Source organism: Sarcophilus harrisii, chromosome 4, assembly GCF_902635505.1.
Source record: "Sarcophilus harrisii chromosome 4, mSarHar1.11, whole genome shotgun sequence".
In the NCBI taxonomy this organism is placed as follows: domain Eukaryota; kingdom Metazoa; phylum Chordata; class Mammalia; order Dasyuromorphia; family Dasyuridae; genus Sarcophilus; species Sarcophilus harrisii.
The window spans coordinates 447,484,224-447,506,218 of NC_045429.1; the positions used below are offsets into that span (position 1 = coordinate 447,484,224).

At 56.8% G+C, this 21,995-nt stretch overlaps 1 protein-coding gene across 1 annotated transcript; it reads right to left on the reverse strand.

Annotated features, from left to right (window-relative positions):
• Positions 1–599: 599 nt before the first annotated feature.
• Positions 600–21,977, reverse strand: LIMK1 (LIM domain kinase 1). Its single transcript, XM_031968747.1, has 15 exons — positions 21,731–21,977; positions 17,195–17,333; positions 16,266–16,375; positions 15,273–15,479; positions 12,612–12,717; positions 12,316–12,503; positions 11,319–11,502; positions 10,630–10,836; positions 7,952–8,052; positions 6,920–7,169; positions 6,624–6,689; positions 5,090–5,246; positions 4,084–4,139; positions 3,541–3,698; positions 600–3,424 (listed from the first exon to the last, which is right to left on the reverse strand). Exons 1-15 carry the CDS (start codon positions 21,775–21,777, stop codon positions 3,262–3,264), a joined length of 2,139 nt encoding a protein of 712 aa, XP_031824607.1. The 5' UTR covers positions 21,778–21,977; the 3' UTR covers positions 600–3,261.
• Between the last annotated feature and the right edge of the window lie 18 nt (positions 21,978–21,995).

Here is a 21,995-nt window from a genome sequence, read left to right on the forward strand (position 1 = left end):
CACTGGATTTGGAGGTCTGGAACCCGAGTTCAAATTTTGCCTCTTCTACTATTTGACCTATCACAGATCCTGTGAAATAAAGGGTTTAGCTGCTCTAAGCTTCCCTCTAGTTGTAAGCTCCTTTAGGGGGGATTATATTTGTGTCCCTAGAACTCAGCAGTGTCTGACAAACAGTAAGCACTCAATACATGCATGTTTTCTTCCTCTCTTCCCTTACAAGGGAGGGAGCAGGAAAGGCACTTACCTGACATGGCCCCATTGGGCAACTTGGACCATATTGAAATTGGGAAATATTTAATAAAATTAAAATATATCAGAGATAATGTTAAAGTGTGATTTTCTAAGTCAACATATGTCTGTGGATATCTTTATGTACAGGCCCCCATTTCTACTGAACTTTGACCCCAGTGGCGAGTCCAGCAGCCTGGTGATTTAGGACAAGTGTTTCCTCATCTGTAAAATGGGTGACTTGGCCTCCATGGCCCACTCTAGCTCTAAGATCCTATGAACCTTCCAGTGTATGAACTCTCTTGGCCAGGCCCCCATCCATTTCCAGACACCCAGAGAAACCGGACACACTTGCAGAAGTCAAAGGCTGGTGGGTGGAAAGTATGGATTTTATTGTGTGTTATCACAGGTCTGGAGGGCGCACTTCCCACCTCCTTAAAGAAAAATCCCATTTTTAGGGTTTTTTTTTCCTTCCAGGTCAAAGTGCACTGAGAAATGCGTCACAGTTTTAATACTTTCCTGTAAGCTGAGGCAGAGTGGGAAAAAAAAAATGGCCCCCAAAAGAAAGAAAAAGATACCCCTTCTCCCCTCAAAACAACACCCCCCGACTCCCCCCCCCACCCCTACAGCCCCTGTATGAAAAAATAATACAAACTCTTTTTAAAAAATATATTACACAAAAGAACCTGGGTAAACAGTAGCATGAAGACTCCCTTGCTCCTTCACCTCCCATCAGTCCCTCCTTGGGGGAGGGAAATCAAAGATGGGGCCAGGAGGGAGATGAAGGTCCGGGGGTGATGCTGGCAGACCCCTGCTGTCTCCCTTCCCCAGCCCGTTCCTATCGGGTCGCCCCCAGCCTCCCCTTGGATCACTTCCAGCCCTTTTGGGGTCCAAGTTGAGACACTTTGGGCCACCAAGGGCCCCTCGGGCGCTCCCGCTCAAGCAGCTGCCGGGGCTGTGCTGAGACACGGAGGGATGGAGTGACTTCCGATGTGATTTGAAAGAAAAGAAAATAAGAGGAGGGGGAATACTCTAGCTAAAGGGGTTTCTTCCCCCAAGGATCACTACCTACCGACAGACAGGAAGGGGACCCTTTGTGCCGGGGACGAGGGCAGTCACCAGGCGCCTGCCCAGGCTTCCCAAACATCCCCTGGGATAAGGGAGGAGGGCTCCTGGGAACCTCTGTTCCCATCTCCATGACGACAGGGACGGCAGGGACAGGTAAAGGCGGGGCCTTCCCAGGAGGCCAGGTTGGCAGGCCTGGACTGACCCATTTTCTGTCCTTTCTCTCTACTGCCCTGGCCCTGTTGGAGCTGAATTGTCCACCTGCTGCCCCTTGTGTCCAAGTGACCAACACACACACACACACACACACACACACACACACACACACACACACTCACACGCTCACACCCAGGCTCTAATCTTGGAGCCCCCTTTCTGTACACAGAGAGAACTGGCAGCCGGCTCTGGTGGTCCAGACTCGCGGGGGGCCTCCCCCCCATCTGTGAGCCCAAGGGCATGAGATAATGAGATGATTCCCGGGGTCCTTCTAGCTCAGACTCCTCGGCAATATGGCTCTCGTCCCGGCTCAGCCTCAGGCCCGAGGTGCGGCCATAGGCGCAGGCCTGGGACTCCGTGTCCGTCCGGACAGTGGGAAGGATGCTTGGGGGCCGGACAACCAAGGCAGCTTATGGCTCAAACAAGGGAACAAATGCAAAAGAGAGGGCTTTGAAAGGCGGAGAGCCGGGCAGAGCCTGGGCAGGGACGGCCATGGAGGCGCTCCCCGCTCCCCACGTGCTTGTCCTTCTAGAGCTGTGGGCAACTTTGTGTCTGCTCATGTCTCCCTGTCTCCGTCTTTATTTCTGTCTCTCTCCCTGTCTGTCTCTCTGTTTCTCTCGTCTCTGTCTCCCCTTACAGTACGTACTCCCTGAAACAAGGACGGGGAGACGTCCCCCAAAATCCAACCTCAGGGAACACACACTTGGAGCAAAGCCTACAAAACCTTACGGACGATTCCTGGAAGTTCTATGTTTGAAAAAAATTCATTAAAAATAAAAGGAGAATCTAAGGGTTTTGTGCCTCTAGCCTTCCTCATTCCCTTCCAGTGCAAATCCCCTGACCCCACGGCCCCGTTCAGCCGGGACAGAGCATGCTGGGGGCGCCCGAAGTGCCGGTGCCAGTCCCGTGGCTCTCTCTCCGGAGACGGGGCAACTCCTTCCTTGTTCCCCCCGCGGGGCGGGGGAGAGCCAGGGGCAGCTTCTGTTCCTTTCTCAGGCCCACCTTTACTGCCCCCATCACCATCCCAAGTGGGAGGAATAGGGAAGCTGTGCCTCGAGATCACGACAGGGGCCGGCAGTAGGAGAGGAGATCGTGGCTCACAAAGCAGGGCCAAAGCCGGGGGGAAAAAGGACCCGAACAGAAGCGTCCCCGGGAACCAAGGTGCCAGAGAGGGCCGCCCTTTGGGTCGATCCGAGTCGAGGGGCAGGAGCGAGTGAGCTATAGCAAGGCTGGGGGGAGAGCAGCCACTACTAGAAGCCAAGGGCAGTCACAGTGAGGGCGAGGAAGGAACAAACTATGGAAGGTCAAGGACAGGAGTGAAAGGTCTGGTCAAGAGGGCCTGGTGGGTAGGGAGAAGGGGGGAGGGGGGCACGGATGCTGAAATGTGGTCACCGATGGCGACCTAGACACATTTTCTCTCTGCCCCTCCGTCCCCCCAGACTTCCCGGGGAAGGGTGACCCTCCCCGGGAGATCCTGAGCTGTAGTGGACAAACCTGGCTTTACGTCCTCTGGGGAAGGAAGGGCTCCTGAGGTGGGGCCAGACCCCGGGCACGGCAAGCTGCGAGGAGATGATGACTGTTCATTTTGGGGGGCTCAGATGGCTCTTGGAGGGAGCGGGAATGGACAGGGCAGGGGTAGGTATCCCTTCCCCTCCCTCCTGCTCTGCTGTCGATGTTAGCGGATGCTGATACTGTCAGACATGGGGACTCCTGCGCCGCAGGGGCCAGGAGGGCGAGGGCTGTCCGGGCGGATCAGTCGGGGACCTCCGGGTGCATGGGCAGCCCGCTCTCGCCCCGCCGGTGGGTCTCCCAGAACCCCTTCTCCAGCTGTTCCAGCTGTGGTCCCAAGGGGAGGTGGATGTCCAGGTGCATGCGGAGGGTCTCGAGCCACTGTTCCAGCTTCACAAAAGATGGCCTGAGGAGCCAAGGGAAGGGAGACTCCCTGAGGGAGGGTCCCTCTATCTCCCCAGGACTGGCCCCTGCTCTCATGGGAACCCGGCCCTCCCTTGATCCACTGGCCCAGCCACTCACCTCTTCTCGGGGTCGAGGTCACAGCAGCGGACGGTGATGGGGAAGAAGCTCGGCGGGCAGTTGGGGGGGCAGTACCGATCCAGGAAGCCTCGGACGTTGAGCCCAAAGTCCATCGTGCGGGGAAGGTAGTCGGGGTCGGCGTTCACACGGCCGATGATCTACCAGACAGAACAGCCAAAGTCCCGGAGATGCCGCCGGCCGGTCACGGCAACGGCCAAAGCACCCGCTCTAACATTCCCCTGGCCGAGCAAGGCCCGAGGGACGGCCCGGGAGGTTCCCAAAGCCCACAGGCCGCCCGCAGGGCCAGACTTAGAGAGGGAAAGGGCCTGGGGGCCGCTGTGGTAGTCTCTGACCTTAAGGGTGAGACGGCGGCGCAAGGAAGCTTGTGTGTGTGTGGAGGGGCAGGCCTGGAGTCAGGAAGACGCCAGCAGGAATATCTCCATCCCCGGGGAGGAGCGCCCATACTCCGGCATTGGGCCCCCCGCTGGCCCGGGCTGGAACCTCAGGCAAAGCCCTCGCACCCCCAGCACCCCGGGAACCTACCTCACAGAGGACAATGCCAAAGGAAAAGACATCCACCTTCTCGTCATAGCTGTGCCCTGGGGGAAGAGACGGGGATGGTCACCCAGGGAGGGACTGTGACTATTAGGGGTCCTAATTCTTCTTTCTTTTTTTTTCAGGGTCCATATGTATCACTTAATTAAACTCTTTTTTTTTTTTTTTTTTTTAAGGTTTTACATTTATCTTTATGACTCCATGTTCTAACCCTTTTAAGATTTTTCCCCCCTGTGGCAATGGGGTCAAGTGACTCGCCCAGGGTCACACAGCCAGGAAGTGTTAAGTGTTTGAGGTCAAATTTGAATTCAGATCCTCCTGACTTCAGAGCTGGGGCTCTACCCACTGCCCCCTTTTATTTTTTTGCAGGCATATGTATTTATACAATGATCCTGCGGCACAAGAAGAATCAGATCAAAAAGGAAAAAAATGAGAAAGAAAATAAAATTCGAGCAAACAGCAACAAAGAAGTGACTATGCTGTGTGGCAAGCCCTTCGGGAGCTAATTATTTTTTGCTGTGAGTTTTGTTTTGCCAAGACCCAGAGGTCGGAAGCAAGCCCCTCCTCCCTGTCCTGGAGCGGCATTTTTCCATTACAGCACCTTCCCGCCAGCTCGACACTGCTCTGTGTCCTCAAAGGCCGACACCCGGCGGCAGGACCGAAGGGTCGCGGGGCACGGGTCCTTTCCGTTTGGCTCCGAGCCAGGCTTTGATCGCCACGGGGAAGGGCTGCTGGGGAAGCCCTGAGAGATGGGCACCTGCTCTCTACGTTAGGAGGATGCTCGGGCACCAGGAGGTTACCCGGCCTGGCGGGCATGGGCAGTTGTACCCAGCAGGTGCCTAGCAGATGCTCACTGGTGGCTGATGAGGAGAAGGCGCCCATCGCACAGAGAGGCAGAGGCCTAGGGCCTGCCCAAGGCTGGCCTTCTCCCCCGCCAGCCCCTCTGGGGCCCAGGGAGGCAACGGGGGAGCCTGAGAACCCGCGCCCCACTCACCATTGATCATCTCAGGTGCCATCCAGTAGGGGTTCCCCACCACGGTGTACCGCTTCTTCCGGTCGGGCTTCTTCAGGCTCTGCAGCTGGTCGGGCTGGCTCTTCTCGTCCACCATGAGCCGCGCCAGCCCAAAGTCGGCCACGACGACGGTTTTGTTCTGGGAGGCAGAGAGGGGATCCATCAGGCATGGCGCCAAGAGGAGCACGCACCAGACACGATGCTGCGTCCACAAGAGCGGGTTCAAAGGGCCTCAGACCCTTCCCAACTATCGGAGGAGCTGGCCCCAATGACCTGGCCCCGACCTTCAGGAGGATAAATGTTCATGGGAGGAGGCGGCCCCTAATTCCAGGGCAGTTTTCCATGGTCATTCCTGCCTCCCCTTCCTCCTGAGGTCTCCTTTTCTGAGCACGCCCATCTCTTCCTTCCCCCTTCTTCTCCCACCCGAATCCGACTGAGCTTCAAGGGCCTTCCCTCAATTCCCCTCTGCTCCAGGAAGCCTGCCCACGTGGCTCCGGCTTCCACCGACCTCCTCTCTTCTCAGCCGGCATTCGGGGCCGTCCCATGTTTTGGGGGCCCCCTGGGCTGGGACTTCCCGGAAGGCCGGGATCCTGCCCCTCGTTTCTCTGTCTCCCCCACAGCTGCGTCTGGCACAGGACTGGGCACACATGTAAGAATCACCACTCCCATTGTACAGACGGAGAAACTGAGACCTTGGGCAGCCAACGACATGCCTAAGGTCACACAGTGAAGCAGGAAATAGAACTTTGCCCCTTCCATTATCAGCCTAGCGGTGTTTCCTCCACTGCATGGTACCCCCACAGTTACTATAAATTGTGTTTTAAAGGTCATTTAGTGGGAAAGAGAATAAATTCTATTTGTACACACAGGATGCTCTCTCCGGAGGAAGCTGGGGAAGCTCGGCAGCTTTGGGGATCCCCCCGGGGCCCTGGTTTGGGGAGGACACAGATGTCTTGTTTGGGAAGGGGAAAGAGACAGAGGGAGTGAAAGGGAGGAAAAGGAGGGGGAGAGCAGGGGAGAAAGAGGAAGACAGAGACAGAGAGAGAACAGAGACAGAGAAGAGAGAGACCGAGAGAGACAGAGAGACAGAGAGAGACAGAGAGAGAGACAGAGACAGAGAGAGAGAGACAAAGAGACAGAAGAGAGGGACAGAGGAGAAAAAGACACACAGAGACAGAGGAGAGTGAGACGAAGAAGAGAAAGAAGAGAGAGACACAGAGAGAGAGAGAGAGAGAAGAAAGAGACAAACTCACAGAGAAACGGTGAAAGAGAGAGAGAGAGAGACAGAGAGAGGAGGGAGACAGGCAGACAGAGAGATGGGGGCAGGGGAGAGAAATAAGGAGAGGAGTGAAGAGAAGAGGGCAAGAGAGAGAGGGACAGATAGAGGGGAAAGAGGAAGCTCCAGGAGGAGGAGGAGAGATGAGAGAGGGAGAAAGGAACCAAGTCTGCAGGCCAGATGAGGCCCCCCAGCCCCCAGGCCCCCCCCCAGCCCCGCTCCCGCTGGTGTCGCCCTCACCTCTCGCACCAAGCAGTTGTGGGAATTCAGGTCTCTGTGGATGATGTTCATGGAGTGCAGATAGGCCTGTGTGGCAGAGGTGGGTGGTGGGTGGTTGGGCTGTGACCTCTCTCCTTTGACCTCTGCCCTCCCACTGCTCCCCACCCTTCCCACTCTCAGGGCTCCCCTCTCCTCCCCCAGCCCAAACCCGGGGGAAGCCGCTTGTAATTTCACAAGGAGTCTGTGGGTCCCTCCCCAGGAAGGGCCCCCGAGTGGCCCCTGGCCCTGGGCCCCCCCCCTTTTGCCCCCCCTTTTACCATTCCCGAGGCGATGTCCTTGGCAAAGCTGACCCGCTGGCTCCATGGGTACTGGCTGTCCTGTGGGAGAAAGAGGGGGCTGTCAGAGCTGGGACGGGAGCTTCTTTGGGGGGTCCTGGCCACGTCTGGGCGCGAGCTGTCCCGGCTGCAGAACCGGCCGCCTCTGGCCCGCTCACCCACCGGCCTGGCTCCTGCTCCCGGCCGAGCTCCCTTTGGCCCTGACCTTTGCCCCACGCTGACCCCTTGACCCCTGCCCAGAATGACCAACCCCCCCCCCCCCCTCTCCTGGGTGAGCTCCCCCCGCCCGCCCCGCCCCTTCCCGTTTTCTGGGCTTCAGAGTTAGGGCCCGAGCTGCGACCCCCCCCCCCCCTCCGGCTCCTTTTCTGCCTCTTCTCCTCCCGCGGGGCGGGGCCGCCGCGCTTTTAGCTCAGTGTCCCCCACGCGGAGAGATGCCGACTCAGCATTCCTTCCTCAGACCGACCCCTTGGCTCAGGGCCCTGCCCTCAGACAACCTTAGGCCTTGGGACAAAGTGATGCTATCCCTGGACACGCCCTGAGCCCGGCCCCGCTGCTGGCCCCCCTGAGCACTAACCACTGGGACACACCCACCTCTAGCCCCGCCCCCTCCCTGAGCACCAACCCCTGGGACACACCCACCTCTAGCCCCACCCCTCCCCTGAAGCACCAACCCCCTGGGACACACCCACCTCTAGCCCCGCCCCCTCCCCTGAGCACCAACCCCTGGGACACACCCACCTCTAGCCCCACCCCGCCGAGCACTAACCATTGGGCACACTGCTTCTAGCCCCTCCCCCTGGGACACACCCACCTCTAGCCCCGCCCCCTCCCCTGAGCACCAACCCCTGGGACACACCTACCTCTAGCCCCACCCCGCCGAGCACTAACCATTGGGCACACTGCTTCTAGCCCCTCCCCTAAGCACCAACCCCTGGGACAGAACCCTCTATAGCCCCAGGCACTAACCATTGGACACCCCCTCAGCCCCTCCCCTGGGCCAAACCACCCACCCACCATCCTTTTGATCCCCCCGCCGCCCGGTCTCTGATGAAGTTCAGCCGCTTGTCCTTGTAGAGCACGCCGATGAACTTGAGCCGTTGGGTCTGAACGCCAGCCTTCCGGGGCGGACACAGGGAAGGGGTTGAGGGGCAGCCCTGGGGAGAAGGCGGGGGTCCCGTCCCCCAGGCCCGCGGCTCCCGCAGCCCCCCCCGCCCCCCCCGGTCCCGCGCCCCCCCTCGCGGCTCCGGCCCCCCCCCTCGGCCCCCTTTCTCCGGCCCGACCTTTCCCCACCGGGCGCGCTGTGCCTGGAGGGGCGGGGGGTACATGGGGGGCCGGGGCCCTCTTCCCCGCCCCAGGAGGGCAATGTCCCCCCGGGGCTCGGCCCCCTCCGGCCCTGGCCTGGGGCGGCCCGGCGGGGCGGGCCCGGCCCTGGGCCAGGGGCGCGCCGGGAGGGCTTCCCAGGCCCCGGGCGGGGCCCCGTGTCCCGGGGCGCGGGCCCCAGGCCCGGGGGTCCGCAGGCACATCTCCCGGGCACCGGCCCGGGACAGAGGGGCCCGGGCGGGCCCCCCCTGTCAGGCTGAGCAGAGGCGCCGCGGGACCTGCGGGCTCCCAGCGGCCCCCGGGCAGGGTTCCTCGGGCGGAGGAAGCCGGGAAGCAGCCTCTGCTCTGGGTCCCGGGAGCGAGCCAGGTCGGAAGCAGCAGCAAGGCATGACGGCCCGCATAGGGGCCGGCCCGGAGGGGACCCGAGGGCAGACAAGGCTAACGGCCGCCCCCCTGCTCTCAGGCAGCCTTAGAGAGCGCCCGAGGTTTGCCCGCTTGGGCGGAGTCCCTGGCGCCTCTGGGTCTCGGGTTTCCCACTGTAAAGGAGGCGGCTGGGCCAGATCTCAGCTTTTTGGGGCCTCTCCCCCTATAGTTGCCAAATTGCGGTTAATTATTAGGAAATGTTGATTTGCTACTTGTTTTATGTACCTACATACCCGGGCCTTGTAAAAATTTCTGCACAAAAGGGAGTCGTGAGTGAGCGTTTCAGAAGCCTGGGCTCCAGGCCGGCCGGAGCCCCCTTCTGGCTCTCCTGCTGGGACCCCCATGCTGTGAGAAGGGCCGGTCTCGGGCTCCCTCCCCACTGGCCTGCCCCACCTCACCCCCGCCTTCCAGCCCCCTGGGAACAACGATAACTTGCCTGCACTCATTCCTGGATGGGCGCAGATTCCACCCCCTCAAACGCCTCCTTTCGGTGATTCTGAAGCCCCGGCTGTCGCCGGATCAGCCCCACTGGCCATCCCTCTGTGGGGTCCCTCGTACCCCAGCCCCACATCAGACGACACCCCCCATCCCCCTCAGGATCACGGCGTCTCTTTCCGGCCACTCTTTCCCACATTTCACTCATAATATCCCTTCCCCCACTCCCTGGTCACGGTGGGGAAGTTGGATAACCCTCACCCCCATCGCCACTTCCACATCCCTCCTCTACTACCATCACCCAGAAGCCTCTCCTCCTTGGAGATCTTTCAGTTCTCATTTCCCACCTAACTGAGAATCTCCTACATCTCCCCGGGCTCTCTCCTCCCTCCCTCAATGCCTGGCTCCCAATGGCTTCTGCCCAATCCCTCCCCCTATTTGGTGGATTCTCACTCAGGTCCTGCCTGCTAACCACGAGTGTCCCTCTCTGGGCCCTCTTTCTTTCCCTCTTGATACTGTCTCACGCGGGGACCTCATCCGCTCCATGGAGTCAATCATCATCTCTTTGTAGAGTCGGAAAAGTTGAAGTGAATGGAACATCCAGCCCTAACCTCTCTCTTAACCCTCAATCTCCTATCCCCAAGTGCCTGACTGAGGCCCTCATCCCTTTGCTTCCCCTGCCTCAAGCTTCTCCCCACTCTAGGCCATCCTCCTTCACGGCTACCAAAGTCCACATTGGACTGTCTCCCTGCCTTCCCCCCTCCCCATTTAATAAATTCCAGGGGTTCCCAATCCCTGTAAGATCAAATATAACGTCCTGTTTGGTCGGGAAAGCCCTTGACAACCTGGCTCACTCTGACCCCTCTAGTCTCCTTTACCCAACTGCCTTCTGGATCTGGACTGGATTCCTTCCAAAAGGCAGCCAGTCTCCGGACTCGATCCCGGCTCTTCTCAGCTTCCTTCTCCAAGGAGCCTGGCCCAGTTTCCCTTCCCCGTTGCTGATCTCTGTCCCATCCTGACTATGGACACATTTGCTTGCACTCAGTTACTCCCATACAACATGAGCTCTTTGAGGGCAGGATTATTTTTTGCCTTTCCTCGTCTCCCCAGCCTTTAGTCCAGTACACAGCAATTACTTAGCAAGTAATTATTGGCTTCCCATCAGTAGGTTTTTTCCCAAACTAATGAATAATATGGCGGTGCTGATTCTTTCCGCCTTTGGCTCTAAGGTCAGAGGTCGCCTCTCTGTGATTCCCATTGACTGTGACACTGGATAAGTGATTTTTCAAGCTGCTTCAGCTGTAGAATGAGGGGTTGGATAGATCACTTTTAACTCTAAGTCTGTGATCTCAGGGTCCTCCCCTTATTGAACCTCCAGCTCACACGACTCTATATCATCTACACATCACATAACCGAGACTTGGAGTTTTTTGGGTTTTGGTTTTGAGGGGATAGTGGGGGGAGGTGGGAAGGGGACACAAATCTGAAAATAAAATTAAAATTAAAAAAATAAATAAAAATAAAAGTGAATTCAACAAATGAAAACTGAAACAAAAGCAAGGTTTGGCTAGAAGTGAAACTGAGGCCAGTAAGGGTCTACGAACTGCTAGGTGCCCCCTCGGAGCCAGACTGACCTCTTTGAGAAACGTCCTCTGCGTCTCCTCGTCAAATCGGATGAGCTCCTTCATCACCATCACCTCGCCGGTCTCCCGGTGAGTCACCTGGGGAAAGCACCAAGCAGGGGTTAGCCCGGAGGGAAAGCCTCAGGAGGACCTGCTCCAACTCCTCCGGAGTGGAAGGAAAGAAAAACCTTTTGGGTCACAACCGAGTCACGCAGGGGAACTGCAGCATAAGCAGGAGAAGGGGAAGTCACTAATGACCAGTATAATCCTTAGGGCAGCACCAGCCAGAGCGGTACAGGGGAAAGAAAAAGAGGTGAGAGACAGAGTTCTTCATTCTGCTTCTGCTTTTAGCTTGCTGTGGGATCTTGAGTTAATAACTGTGCCTCTCTGAGTGTTATTTTGCTTCTCTGTAAAGGGAAAGCTGTGGAGTAAAGGAACCCAAATGGGCCCTCTAGCACGATGATTTGATGCCATAAATGTAAGGGAGAAAGTTGAGGCGAGGGCAATGTTCAGGATATTCAGCAATGTCTTCACCTCCCCGGGTTTTCCCACCGGCCCTAGGGCAAAGTGAGAGCCCATACCTTGATGGCTTGTCCGAAGCAGCCCTTCCCCAGCACTTCCCCGTGAATGAGGTCAGAGGGCCGGAAGATGCGGTGGGTGCGGGAGACAATTCGGAGGGACTCAGAACGGCCCAGGTCCTTCCGCTGGGAGGCTGGGGAACCCAGGGAGCTGCCACAGGGTGACTTGTCAATGCTGCAGCTTCTCCTGCGGGCACAGATAAGACAGACCTGTAGGACTAGGGTGGAGCTCTTTGGCTCTCTACTTCCCACCTAGGTGGGTGGGGATGGGCTAGAGCCTCCTTCTGCCTCAAGAACCACTTAGTCCTTCCTTCTGCCTTCAGTCCTATCCTATAATAACTCTCTCCTTCCCTGCTTCATCCATCCATGGCAGAGTATTTAAGCCACTTCTTGGCAAAATGATTAAATCACACAAGCCTGCCTCTAAATGGGGTTCCTTCCTCACAGTGGGGCGGCTCCCTCACTTACCTAAGGAATCAATAGTCTCAGTGTTTCAGATCTCACTTTATTAAACCCTGCCCAGTTCCTCATGCTTAGTGAGAACTCCATGTGCAGAGCTGTCTGAATCTGCGCTTGAGTCCTAACTGGGTAATGTAAGCAGGGGATAGTCCATGTGCTCCTAGCAAAGTGCCATGCATTCAGCAGGTGTTTAATAAATGTGCCTTAACTGTTTAGTGTAAGAGAAAAATGGAGGAAAGGAATCTTCCAGATCCTCCTGAATTCACACCAACTGTAGTGAAGACCATGTGTTAAGGGGTTTACTTTTCAAAGGGTTTTAGCCAAACACCCGGGAGTGAAGGGCTAGTGAGGTAATTACCCTCAATTCCATTCACAGAATTTGCTAATTGTCAGCAGAGGGAGCCGTACAAAAATAATTTTCTCTTCAATAGGAGCCTATGGTTATTCTCAAATTGGGAAATGGCCAGAAAAGGTAACAGGGCAGAAGGTGGTCCTTGCCCGAAGCCCCAGAGCACAGGGGAATATCCTGGAGATGACTTACAGGACAGGTCTCTGCCGGACGGGCCCCCCTGCTTCTGTGGTGGGTGTTTGGGCTGGGGAACACAGTGGGCTTTGCAGATCTGCCAGAGGGCTGGCCTCCGGCACTGTGCCATGAGCCAGGACGTCATGGGGGTCATGCTCAATGGTCAACTGGAGAAGGCGGCTGGTCTCCTGGATCAGCAGGTCGATCTGCAGGGAGCAGCCATGGATATGCATGAGCGAGAAGGTCCAAAACCCTTCAACCTCCCCTGCCCCCTTTAGCCCAGCCACCCACCCACCTCCCACTGTGGGGAATACCTCATCCAAAGGGACGTTCCGGATGGGAGTACCATTGATTTCTAGGATTCTATCTCCAATGTGGATGGAGTTCTTCACGTCTGGGCTGATACAATCTGGGTCCACTCTACAGGGCACAGAACAGAAAGAGTTGGAGACAAGCGGCTGCCACGTGATCATGGCATGTTATTATGGGGAGAGACCATAAGAATCATGGACCAAGTCGTACAGTAGGCAGAGGAGGGAGCCATCATTAGAGGGCAACAAAAGCCTGGACGCAAACCTTAGCTACTGGCAAAAGCCGGACCGTGTGCACCAACAACTAGATGGGTAGCAGCCAGGTTCGGGACCCACTAGGAGTCCTGGCAATCAGACCACTGCCAAGTCCATTGGGGGATCCTTGTCTCTTAGTACCCAGAAGAGGGATTTGGCCTATTTCCCTCAGTTCCTGAAAGAAGGAGCAGGAGCAGCAGGAAGACTTAGCAGTGTTTCTATTTCTAATTGGCAGGGCCTGGGCCTGCAGAGAGGAAGACTAAAGTCCCCAATTGCCAATTAGTGTTCTCCCTTGCCCAATTAGGACCCAGCCATTTAACTTCCTTAGCCTATTAAAGCCAGCTGGAAGGTCTTAGAGGCTCCCTAGTCCAGCCCTTTCATTTTACAGCTGGAGAAACTGAGGCCCATAGAGGGGGAATGATTTGTCCATCCAGGGCTCTAACTGCAAACTCCACATTTTCTCTGCTCAATCATGCTTCCAGTTAATTTTAAAAAGATGCATTCATGGAGAAGACTGAGGAGCCATGGCTGAAATGCATTTCCTTCTGGGAAGCTATGGGAAGGGAAGAGGGTAAGAAGATGCGTCCCATTCCACAAAGCTCCTGCCCCAAACTTGGAGAAGTTGAAGTGTCCGACAGCAGGCTCTGCTTCCTTCCTGTTGGGCCTTGGCTTAGAGACTCATACATGCACATGGTGTCTCCCCACTGAGGGCAGGCAAGTTTGGCCCTCTGTCCTTGTCTCCCCAGTGTCCTGCCCAGGGCAGGTAGATAATAAAAGTGCCTCTTTGGGGGCTGGGGAATGCTCATTGATGGGCTTGGGAGTATCGAGATGGGCCAAGAGTGAGCAAGACTCTTGGGTCGCCCACTCTAGAGCTACACGATTGGATTGCAAAGCTTCCTGCCCCTGCCCAGCTTACATCTATGTCTCTCCTCCAGTGATGGGAAGCTCAGTACTTTCAGGAAGTGCCTAAATCCACTGCTGGATAGTTCTCACAGACCATACATGAAGGACATATATGTCTGATTCCCTAGAGTCAGTGTTCAAATCCAGCCTCAGACAGTAACTAGCTGTGTGACCTTAAGAAATATCTCTTAACTTCCATCTGCCTCAGTTTCATCAATTGGAAAAATTTTAATAGCATCTACCTCCCAAACAAGATCATGTTTGTAAAGTGCTTAGCGCGGTGCCTGGTACATTGTAGATACTTAATAAATATTCACCATTATATTATCTCTATCACTTTTTCAGCGATTGAACCAAAATCTTCCTCTCTCTAACTTCCACCTATCGCTCCCAGGTCCATTGTCAGGGGGCATGCAGGCCAAGTCCGCTGCTGTTCCAGATCACGGTCCTCCTGACATCTGCCCTCCCCCATCCCCATCCGTCCCTCCCCACATCTTCTTTTCTCCAGTCTAAACATCCTCATTCCCTTCAGCCAATGGCTCGGTTTCCAGACCTGGCAACCATTCTAGCTGTCTTCGTCTGGACAGCCTCCAATTTGGAAGTGTCTGTGCCCAGAAATGGAGATGCTAGTCCAGGTTAGAAGGCTGCTTCTTGCTGTGGAGCATGATGAGGCAGCATCGAGACAGCCCGAGCTTCTAGGAATCACGAGCTCATGCTTCCACCGCACAGACTGTTCAGACTGCCCACGGTGTCTGGAGCTTAGCCCTGGACACCGCAGGTTAATGCGGACCATGATGAAGTGGAACGTGTCCAGAGGAAGACATCCAGCGAGATTAAGGGCCTTATGGAGAAGGGGGGAGGAAATGGAAATGTTTCGCCTGAGGAAGAGAGGGCTCAGGGAGAGTGTGATCCTTCTCTTCCAGATCTGAATGGCTGTCACAAGGACAAAGGGGTTCTGTTTGACCTCAGAAGGAAGAACCACAGTAATGAGCTGGAAGGGGCATTGGGCTTCACGTTGGCAAACACTGCCTAATGATGAGAGCTGTTCCAAAGTGGAGCCGTCTGCCTGGGGAGGTGATGAGTGCCCTGTCTGATCCTAGATGATCAGGTATGGGTGTGTGTGTGTGTGTGTGTGTGTATTCTTGTATTCTTGGTTAGTCACGGACTGGACGGACCATAATGGCCAATGACATTCCTTCCAAGCCTCAAACTCTGCAGTTCTGTGAGCCTGTGACTTTGCCCCATATTCCCTGAAAGAAGACAGTGAACTAAGGCCCCAAGGCCAAACTCTGAGATTTGGGGGCTTTGGCTTCTTCCTCAACACTTAGCCTGAATCTCCTAGCTGTTGTTCACAAGGACTCCTTACCCATCTTTTCAAAATCCCCGGTTCCAGGGCCAGCTCCTCTCCCAGTCCTTAGGCTGAAGTAAAACCACATGAGCTGCACCCTCAGGGTGACCCACCTTCACCCTCCCACTTCCTGAGGGGACCCCAAGAGGGATGCTCACCCCCGAACGCGAACAGTATGGGAGTGCTCAGAGCCGCTGCCATGCTGGCCATAGGGTGGGTCGATAGACACAGAGAGCCCCCGTTTGCCATCAGCAGAAGCTGGGATGGACACCAAGGTGACCGTATGCGGGAGGCGGGACCCCGGTGAGTCAGGCAGGATCTGCTCGATGACCGGAGTCACTACCATTTGGTAATAGCAATGTCCGCTGTTGGGGGCAGGAGAGAGGAGAAAGCCAGAGATCAGACAAAAGGAGAAAAAAAGGAGTAAAATGGGTCCTAATTAGTGTCAACCCCTCAGCCTGTATCATATGTGACAGTTGGAAGGCCCCCTAAAGACTGGCCAATCCACTGTTCTGGGAACAAATTGTTATGGACAGAAAAGAAATGTCATCAGGATAATCACATCACTTTCAAACTCTACAAATAACTGATTGCTTTTCCTCCCAATCTCAGATTTCCTTTTCCCTCATTTCTAGGGCTCCATTTCTTGGTCTAATTCCTTTCTCTCAAGCTCAAGTGCCTGCCCTCCTCCCACACTACTTTGTGCAGATGTGTATACATATCTTCACTTTGTAACTGCTACTGCCTATATTTTCACGGGGACTTGTCTCCCACATTAGAAAGTAATCCCTTTGTGAGTAGAAATGGCTCCATTTTTTATATTTGTGTCTCCACAAATATATTTTTTATATTTTCAATATTTATATTTGTGTTACCTGGCTTAATAAATGCTAGTTGATTGACTGGTTGAGGCTCTGGAAGGCTCTCAATGGTGAGGACAGAGGGTTGCAGAAGATTAACTATTTTACTAGTCTGCCTTGACTTAGGAAACAATAATCTAGTTTGGTCTTTCCCAGTTTGCAGAGAGGGAAAAACTGAGACCCAAAGAATGACGTGTTCCACAATATAAGGGGGATTTTTTTTTTTAAAAGCAAAGCCAGGGCTAGGACCCAGAACCGTCTGTCTTGGCCACTCGCTGGGCTTAAACTCACCAGTAGAGCTTGGATCGTTCCACCAGAGCATAGGTGTCCCCGTCCCCAATGAATGCCCCACATGTGAGGCAGATGAAGCATTCAGGATGGTACTTCTGGTCCCCTGCCACCTGGAGACACAGGGAGAAAGACCAAAATTGGGAATCTCCTTTCTTCCTCATGATCGGTATGATCTTAGCCTCTATACCCTTCTCCAAGCCAGGGGCCTCCATATTTTCCTGCCAATCACTGACTCAGTGACGCAACTTAATTCATTCCTCCATACGTCCATTCATTCATCTATTTATCCATTCATTTAATCCTCCATCCACTCAACTATTCATCCAAACATCCATCTCTCCATCCAGCCACCCATCATCCACCAATCCATCCATCCAAACATCCATTCATTCAGACAAACTCAATCTACATCCATCTATCCAATCACCCATCTGCTCTAGTCATCCAAACTTCACCATCCATCCATCCATCCTTCCAAATATCCATCTACTCATCCATTCATTCAAACTCCATCATTTCGCCATCCATCTGTCCAATCATCCATCCACTCATCTACCCTACAGACTTTCATTAAGCAGTCACCGTGTGCAGAATGCTGTTAGGCACTAAAGGGGGCACAAAGTTCATGGGTCACAAGCTCCCCTTACGGAGGCCGAGAGCTCTGAGAAGGTTGAATCATATTTATCCTGGCTCCTTGGAGATCAGAAATTCTGAAAGGTGAACTGTGATCGCAAAGGTCTTGAATCTAGGCCAGAGCAGGATCAAGCATAGATAAGAGGTGGAGTGTGTTCTGGAAACAGGGAGAGAAATCCAGGGAAAAACAGGTCCCATGCTTGTGTGTTTGTGTGTGTGTGTGTGTATGTTTGTGTGTGTATGTGTTTGTGTGTGTGTGTGTTTGTGTGTGTGTGTGTGCGTGCCCGCACACTCACCATGACCAGCCCTTTGGTGATCTGCTCGGAGCAGCCATGGCAGGATTCACCGTAGCGGACCCAGTAGTCCTTCTTGCAGTACAGCTGCCCATCCTTCTCATAGTACTGGTGGGAGAGGGAGGCGCCGCACTCACAGCACCTGGGCCAGAGAAAAGAAGCAAGCTGGGTGGGCGCCCGGCCTCTGCACACGGCCATCCCTGCGCCTCTGCAGCCCGAGCCTCCAGGAAGGGCCGCTGGCCAGCGGGCCCATCAGCCCCGGAAGGGACACTCCTAATCTACAGCAGCACAGCCTACAGAGGGAACTTCAAAGGCCTTGGGATGGCGTCTGGGGGTGGGGAGGGGGATGCCAGAGCTAGATAACGAGGCACAGAATTCAGGGCTAGGAGGAATCTGAGAGAATCTCTGAGTCCTTTGATCCTTCGGCCCGATTTTGCGCTCATTCTACAGAGGTGGGACCAGTGGTTTGGAGGAAATGGAGACTGAGGAGCCTGGCCTGTTCCTGATCTGTAAGAAGAGAAGAGTGATCCATGAGCTGAAAACTGAGCCTCACTGACACTACAAGATCTGCCGAGAGCTCCCGGAGCTGGAGTTAAAACTCAGGCCTCTGACCCCCAATCCCGGGCTCTCTGCAGGACTCTGTTATCTGGGAGGCTTGGAAATGGCAGAGACTAGAGACCCTCTGTACCAGAGGCTCCCCGCCGGGGTCCCGGAGCTTGCTTTTAAAAATCAACTACGATCATGGGATTTCATAGTTTTCTCTGTGATGCTCCAGGTTTGATGTCAAGGAATCACAGCCCGGAGCAGACTGGGGGTTTCTGGGGGTGCGTGTCTGTTTTTGGCAGACAAACAAAAGGCAGTTTAGGGCCCAGCCTCTGGGGGTCTCCTCATTTAGCAGACAAAGAAACTGAGGCCAGAGAAACTCGCCCAGAGGAGAGCAGCGTTTCCTCTTGGGGCCTTGGGGAGAGGCTCCGGGCTGGGGGATTGCAATGGTTTCCTTTGTGATACTAGAAATTTGTTTTCAAGGAATCCACAGACTTGAACAGATTGGTGACTTTGGTGGGTTTTTTTTTGGCAGAAACACAAAAAAGCAGTAAGAACCAGCCTCTGGGGGTCTCATTTAGGAGACAAGGGAACCGAGGCCAGGGACAAACTCCCCCAGAGGAAGCGGCGGCTTCCCCCTGGGGCCGTCGGGAGAGGCTCCGGGTCTGGGGCGCTCCCGCGGGCTCTGCCCTTCTCGCTATGGCACAGTGATGAGCAAAGTGGGACCGAACAGTCCACTTAGACTTGCCCAAACCCTCCCAGCGGATGGGGAAACCGAGGCTGGGAAAGGCTGCCCTCAGCCTGGCCCAAGGTCCCGCAGCCGGGAGGGGGGGGGGCCTGAGGCCGGAGCCTGGCGCATGACGTCACTGGCAACTCGAGCTCCCCCTCCGGAGTGGGGACCCCGGGCTCAGGCCTGATTAAGTTGCAGAGCTGGGGCGGGGGAGGGGCAGAAAGGGGTGTCGGCCCAACAGGGGGAGGGAAGGGAGGGAGAAAGGGGAGATGGCACCGGAGCCGCTGAGAAGCGGTCTCTTTAAGAGGCGTCCGGCCAGTTCCTCATTGTCTGGGGCGAAGCCCCCCCCCCCCCAAAGGCCGGAGCGGCAAGGAGCTCTGCAGGGAAGGCTGCAGTCCGGGCTGAATGGGGCCCCGGAGGGAGGGAGGGGCCGGGGCACATCTGCCCGGGGAGGCACCAGGGGAAAGGGAGGCAGGGGCGGGGTTGGGGGGCACCGGAGCCCTTTAGCAGGGAAGGCAGGTGGCGGAGAGAACGACCCGGGCGGGCTGGGGGAGCCCAAAGCTGCGCACGGGGAGGGCCGGAAACGGGCCGGGTCCCCCCTGCCGGGGCCCGATCATCCCAGAGCCAGGGGTGAACTTAACCCAGACTGGGGTGGCCTTTGGCCAAATGGGCTGGGTCAGGGAGGGGCGGGGCTCAGCCACTCCATTAACTCCCCGGCGCATCTCCAGGGGAGCTGGCTCCCGGCCCAGCCTGCTCCCCCTCCCGGGCCTCGGCCAAGGAAGGGCTGCTCCAGGGATGGGGCCGGGGCCTGGGAGGCGGGAGGAAAGGACGGTCCGACCCCACCCCGGGCCAGAAAAACCCGGGGAGGCCACACCCCCCTCCCTCCCTCCCTCCTCCCCTTCCCTCTCCCTCCCCTTCCCCTCCCCGCCATGGCGCCCGCACCTGGCCCTGCGCCAGACCCCGGCCCCTCTCCCTGGCCGGCGCTTTCTTGGAAATGCGGGGAGCCCAGAAGCCCCGCCCCGCCCCCTGCAGGATCTGATCTTAGCTTCTGTCATCAAGTTCGCCGGGTGCGGGTGACGTCAGAGCCTCCCTCCCCAGACAGTGGGACATCCTGAGGAGTCGGATGCGAAACCCTGCGCGTGGGCCCATCCTCAGCAGGCAGCGGGGGAAAGCCCGCCCTCCCTTCCCCCTTGTACTCCTCCCTCCAAGGCCGTCTGATCCCTCCCACTCTGGGAGAAACGGCCCAGAAAGGGAAGCGACCCGTGGGCTGCCCTGGGGGCCGCAGGTCCTCCCTCGGTCCTCCCTTCCCCCTTGTACTCCTCCCTCCAAGGCCTTTCGCTTGGCTCACTGGAACACCCCGAGTTCAGGACGCCGCCTGTCTCCCTGGACACTGTTCCTGAGCGGCCTCCTTGACCCCAGCCGTTTCCCTTCCTATCTCACCCCTTCCCTGGATTCACACAAACGGCCCTGGGCTCGGCACCCCTGGGGCTCCGGGCCGCTCCCAGTCGCAGCCCGGTCCTTTCCCAAGTTCTCTCTCCCGGGCCCCCCTGAGCCCGCCAGGCCCCTGCTCAGAAGCCAGGCCCCTAGATCTGAGGCAAGCCGCCGCTCGGCCCCCCAGCCTCCCCGCTGTATCAGCGCCTGCGGCCCCACTCCCCCGGCTTGTCCTGTCCCTCCTTCCCCACTCCCGGAACGGCCTTTCCCCAGAAACCCTTGGTTCTCTTGAAGACTCAGCTGGTTTTTCATGACTCCCCCAGAAACTCTCTCATCTCCAAAAAGAAATAAAGTCTTTTGTATCTAAGTTCACGCTATTGCCCCAAGCAGAGTGTAAGGGACCAGGCCATTGCATTTCTAAAACAACGACATCCCAAAGGGCAGCACAACAACCAGCAAACAAGTGGTGCTTAATAGCGGCTTGTGGGACTGGGCTGACTTGTCCACCCCCGTAACACAGCCCGGAGGGGCTCCCGACAGGCCCCGGGGATAGGGAGAAGGAGAGCGGGGTAACAGGAGATCCTTCCCGCCTCTGAGGGGACTGCACTTGGATCCCTCTCCTCCCTCCCGGGGAATATGGTTTTTCCACAGAAAGGGAGCTGGGGGGAGGGTGGGGGGGAATTAGCAGCAGCAGCAGCTGGGAGGCTGGCCCTGAGGCAAGGAAGCCCCAGCCTCGGGTGGGTGAGCCCGCAGGGAGCCAGATGCTCAGCAGCCAAGGGGTCTGGGTCAGGCCTGCCGGGTAACTGGCCAAGAACAGCCAGGGAGCCCCCGGAAGGAGGGGAGGGCTGAGGTCGGGACCCCTTAGGGCCCCAGGGGTGGGGAAGTCACCGGCCTCCTGGATTAGCCCCCAAAGGCCAGGTCCAGCTCGACTAATTCCTGCTCAGAGATTCCCCCCCCTTCTCAGAGACATAAAACAAAAGGGTAAACGAGGCCAAGATAAACCAGGAGATAATAATACTGGGGGAGGGAGTAAGGGAAGATAAGACAGTGAGAATCTCTTCTCTCCAATCTAGAACGGGGCTGGGCTGGAGGCTGGGCCAGCCACCAACTAAGCTCCAGAGCCCGGCCCAGGCTTTTTCTCGGCTCATGGAGCAGCTGTGACGCTACAGACACCGAGGCTCTCCGGCAGGTGCCCAGGCATTCTCGGAGAGCAGAGCAGGAGCTCCTGCGTATCCCCCCTCCCAGGAGGCCGCTCCGCCGTCCCTCAGCCCAGGCCGTCCCTCAGACGGCCCCTGGTCCCGCCGCTCCACTGGGAGGGAGGCCGGGGGGCCCAGTTTGGGGCTGGAGGCCTCTGAGACCATGAAGCCCAGGGGCGAGGGGGTGCCCTTGGCAGCAGCCCCAGGAAGCCCATGGCCCTCATTTGTAAACAAACAAAATAAAATGTACAGAATGATAGAGGAAACTAAGCCCGGGACATCCAGTTCTCGACATTCTTTCAGAAAAATTCCCAGAGCCTGGCAAGGAACCTGCTCTGGGCCAGCCCGTCCTTGCAGACAAGGAGAGGGACGGAGAGTCTGAGCAGGACTTCTGGCCAGGACGACAGGGGGCGGGGGATGGATCGCCCATCGGACAGTCCCAGTGTCCCTAGAATGGGAGGGGGAGGCCCGGAAGGCCGACAAGTGCTCCGTGACATGTTTCGGTTCTCTGAGGCTCCCAGCCTTGCCCCCCTCCCTCTGCCACGGCCCTGGGGGTGCTAGGGAAGGCCCCGAGCCCCTCGGATGAAGAAGCCCCTCGGCCGAGCCGAAGCGGGAGAAGGGTCTGTGGCGGTGACTTACTTGGCCCTGGCGAGGAAGTAGCGTCTCCTGAGCGTGGAGGCCAGCATCCCCGGTAGCTGCGGTCTCTGGGGGGGATCCGGGCAAAGAGGAAGCTGGGTCTCCAGCCCCGCCTCCAGCCCCAGGCTATGAACTTAGAGACCAGGCGCTCAGGGGTGGGGCCAGTGGGGCTGAAGGCTCGGAAGGCCCAGAGAAAGGGAGAAAATGTGGGCAAGGGGCCTCCCCTCCTCCCAGCTTGCCAAGGGCACCCGTGTAAGTGGCTGCAGGC

Coding starts and splice junctions, on each gene's coding strand:
- LIMK1 (XM_031968747.1), bottom strand. CDS start 21,777: ATGCTGGCCTCCACGCTCAGGAGACGCTACTTCCTCGCCAGGGCCAA. Junction 17,334..21,730: donor TACTTCCTCGCCAGGGCCAA/GTAAGTCACCGC, acceptor TCTCTGGCCCAG/GTGCTGTGAGTGCGGCGCCT. Junction 11,503..12,315: donor GTCCGGCAGAGACCTGTCCT/GTAAGTCATCTC, acceptor CTGTGCCCGCAG/GAGAAGCTGCAGCATTGACA.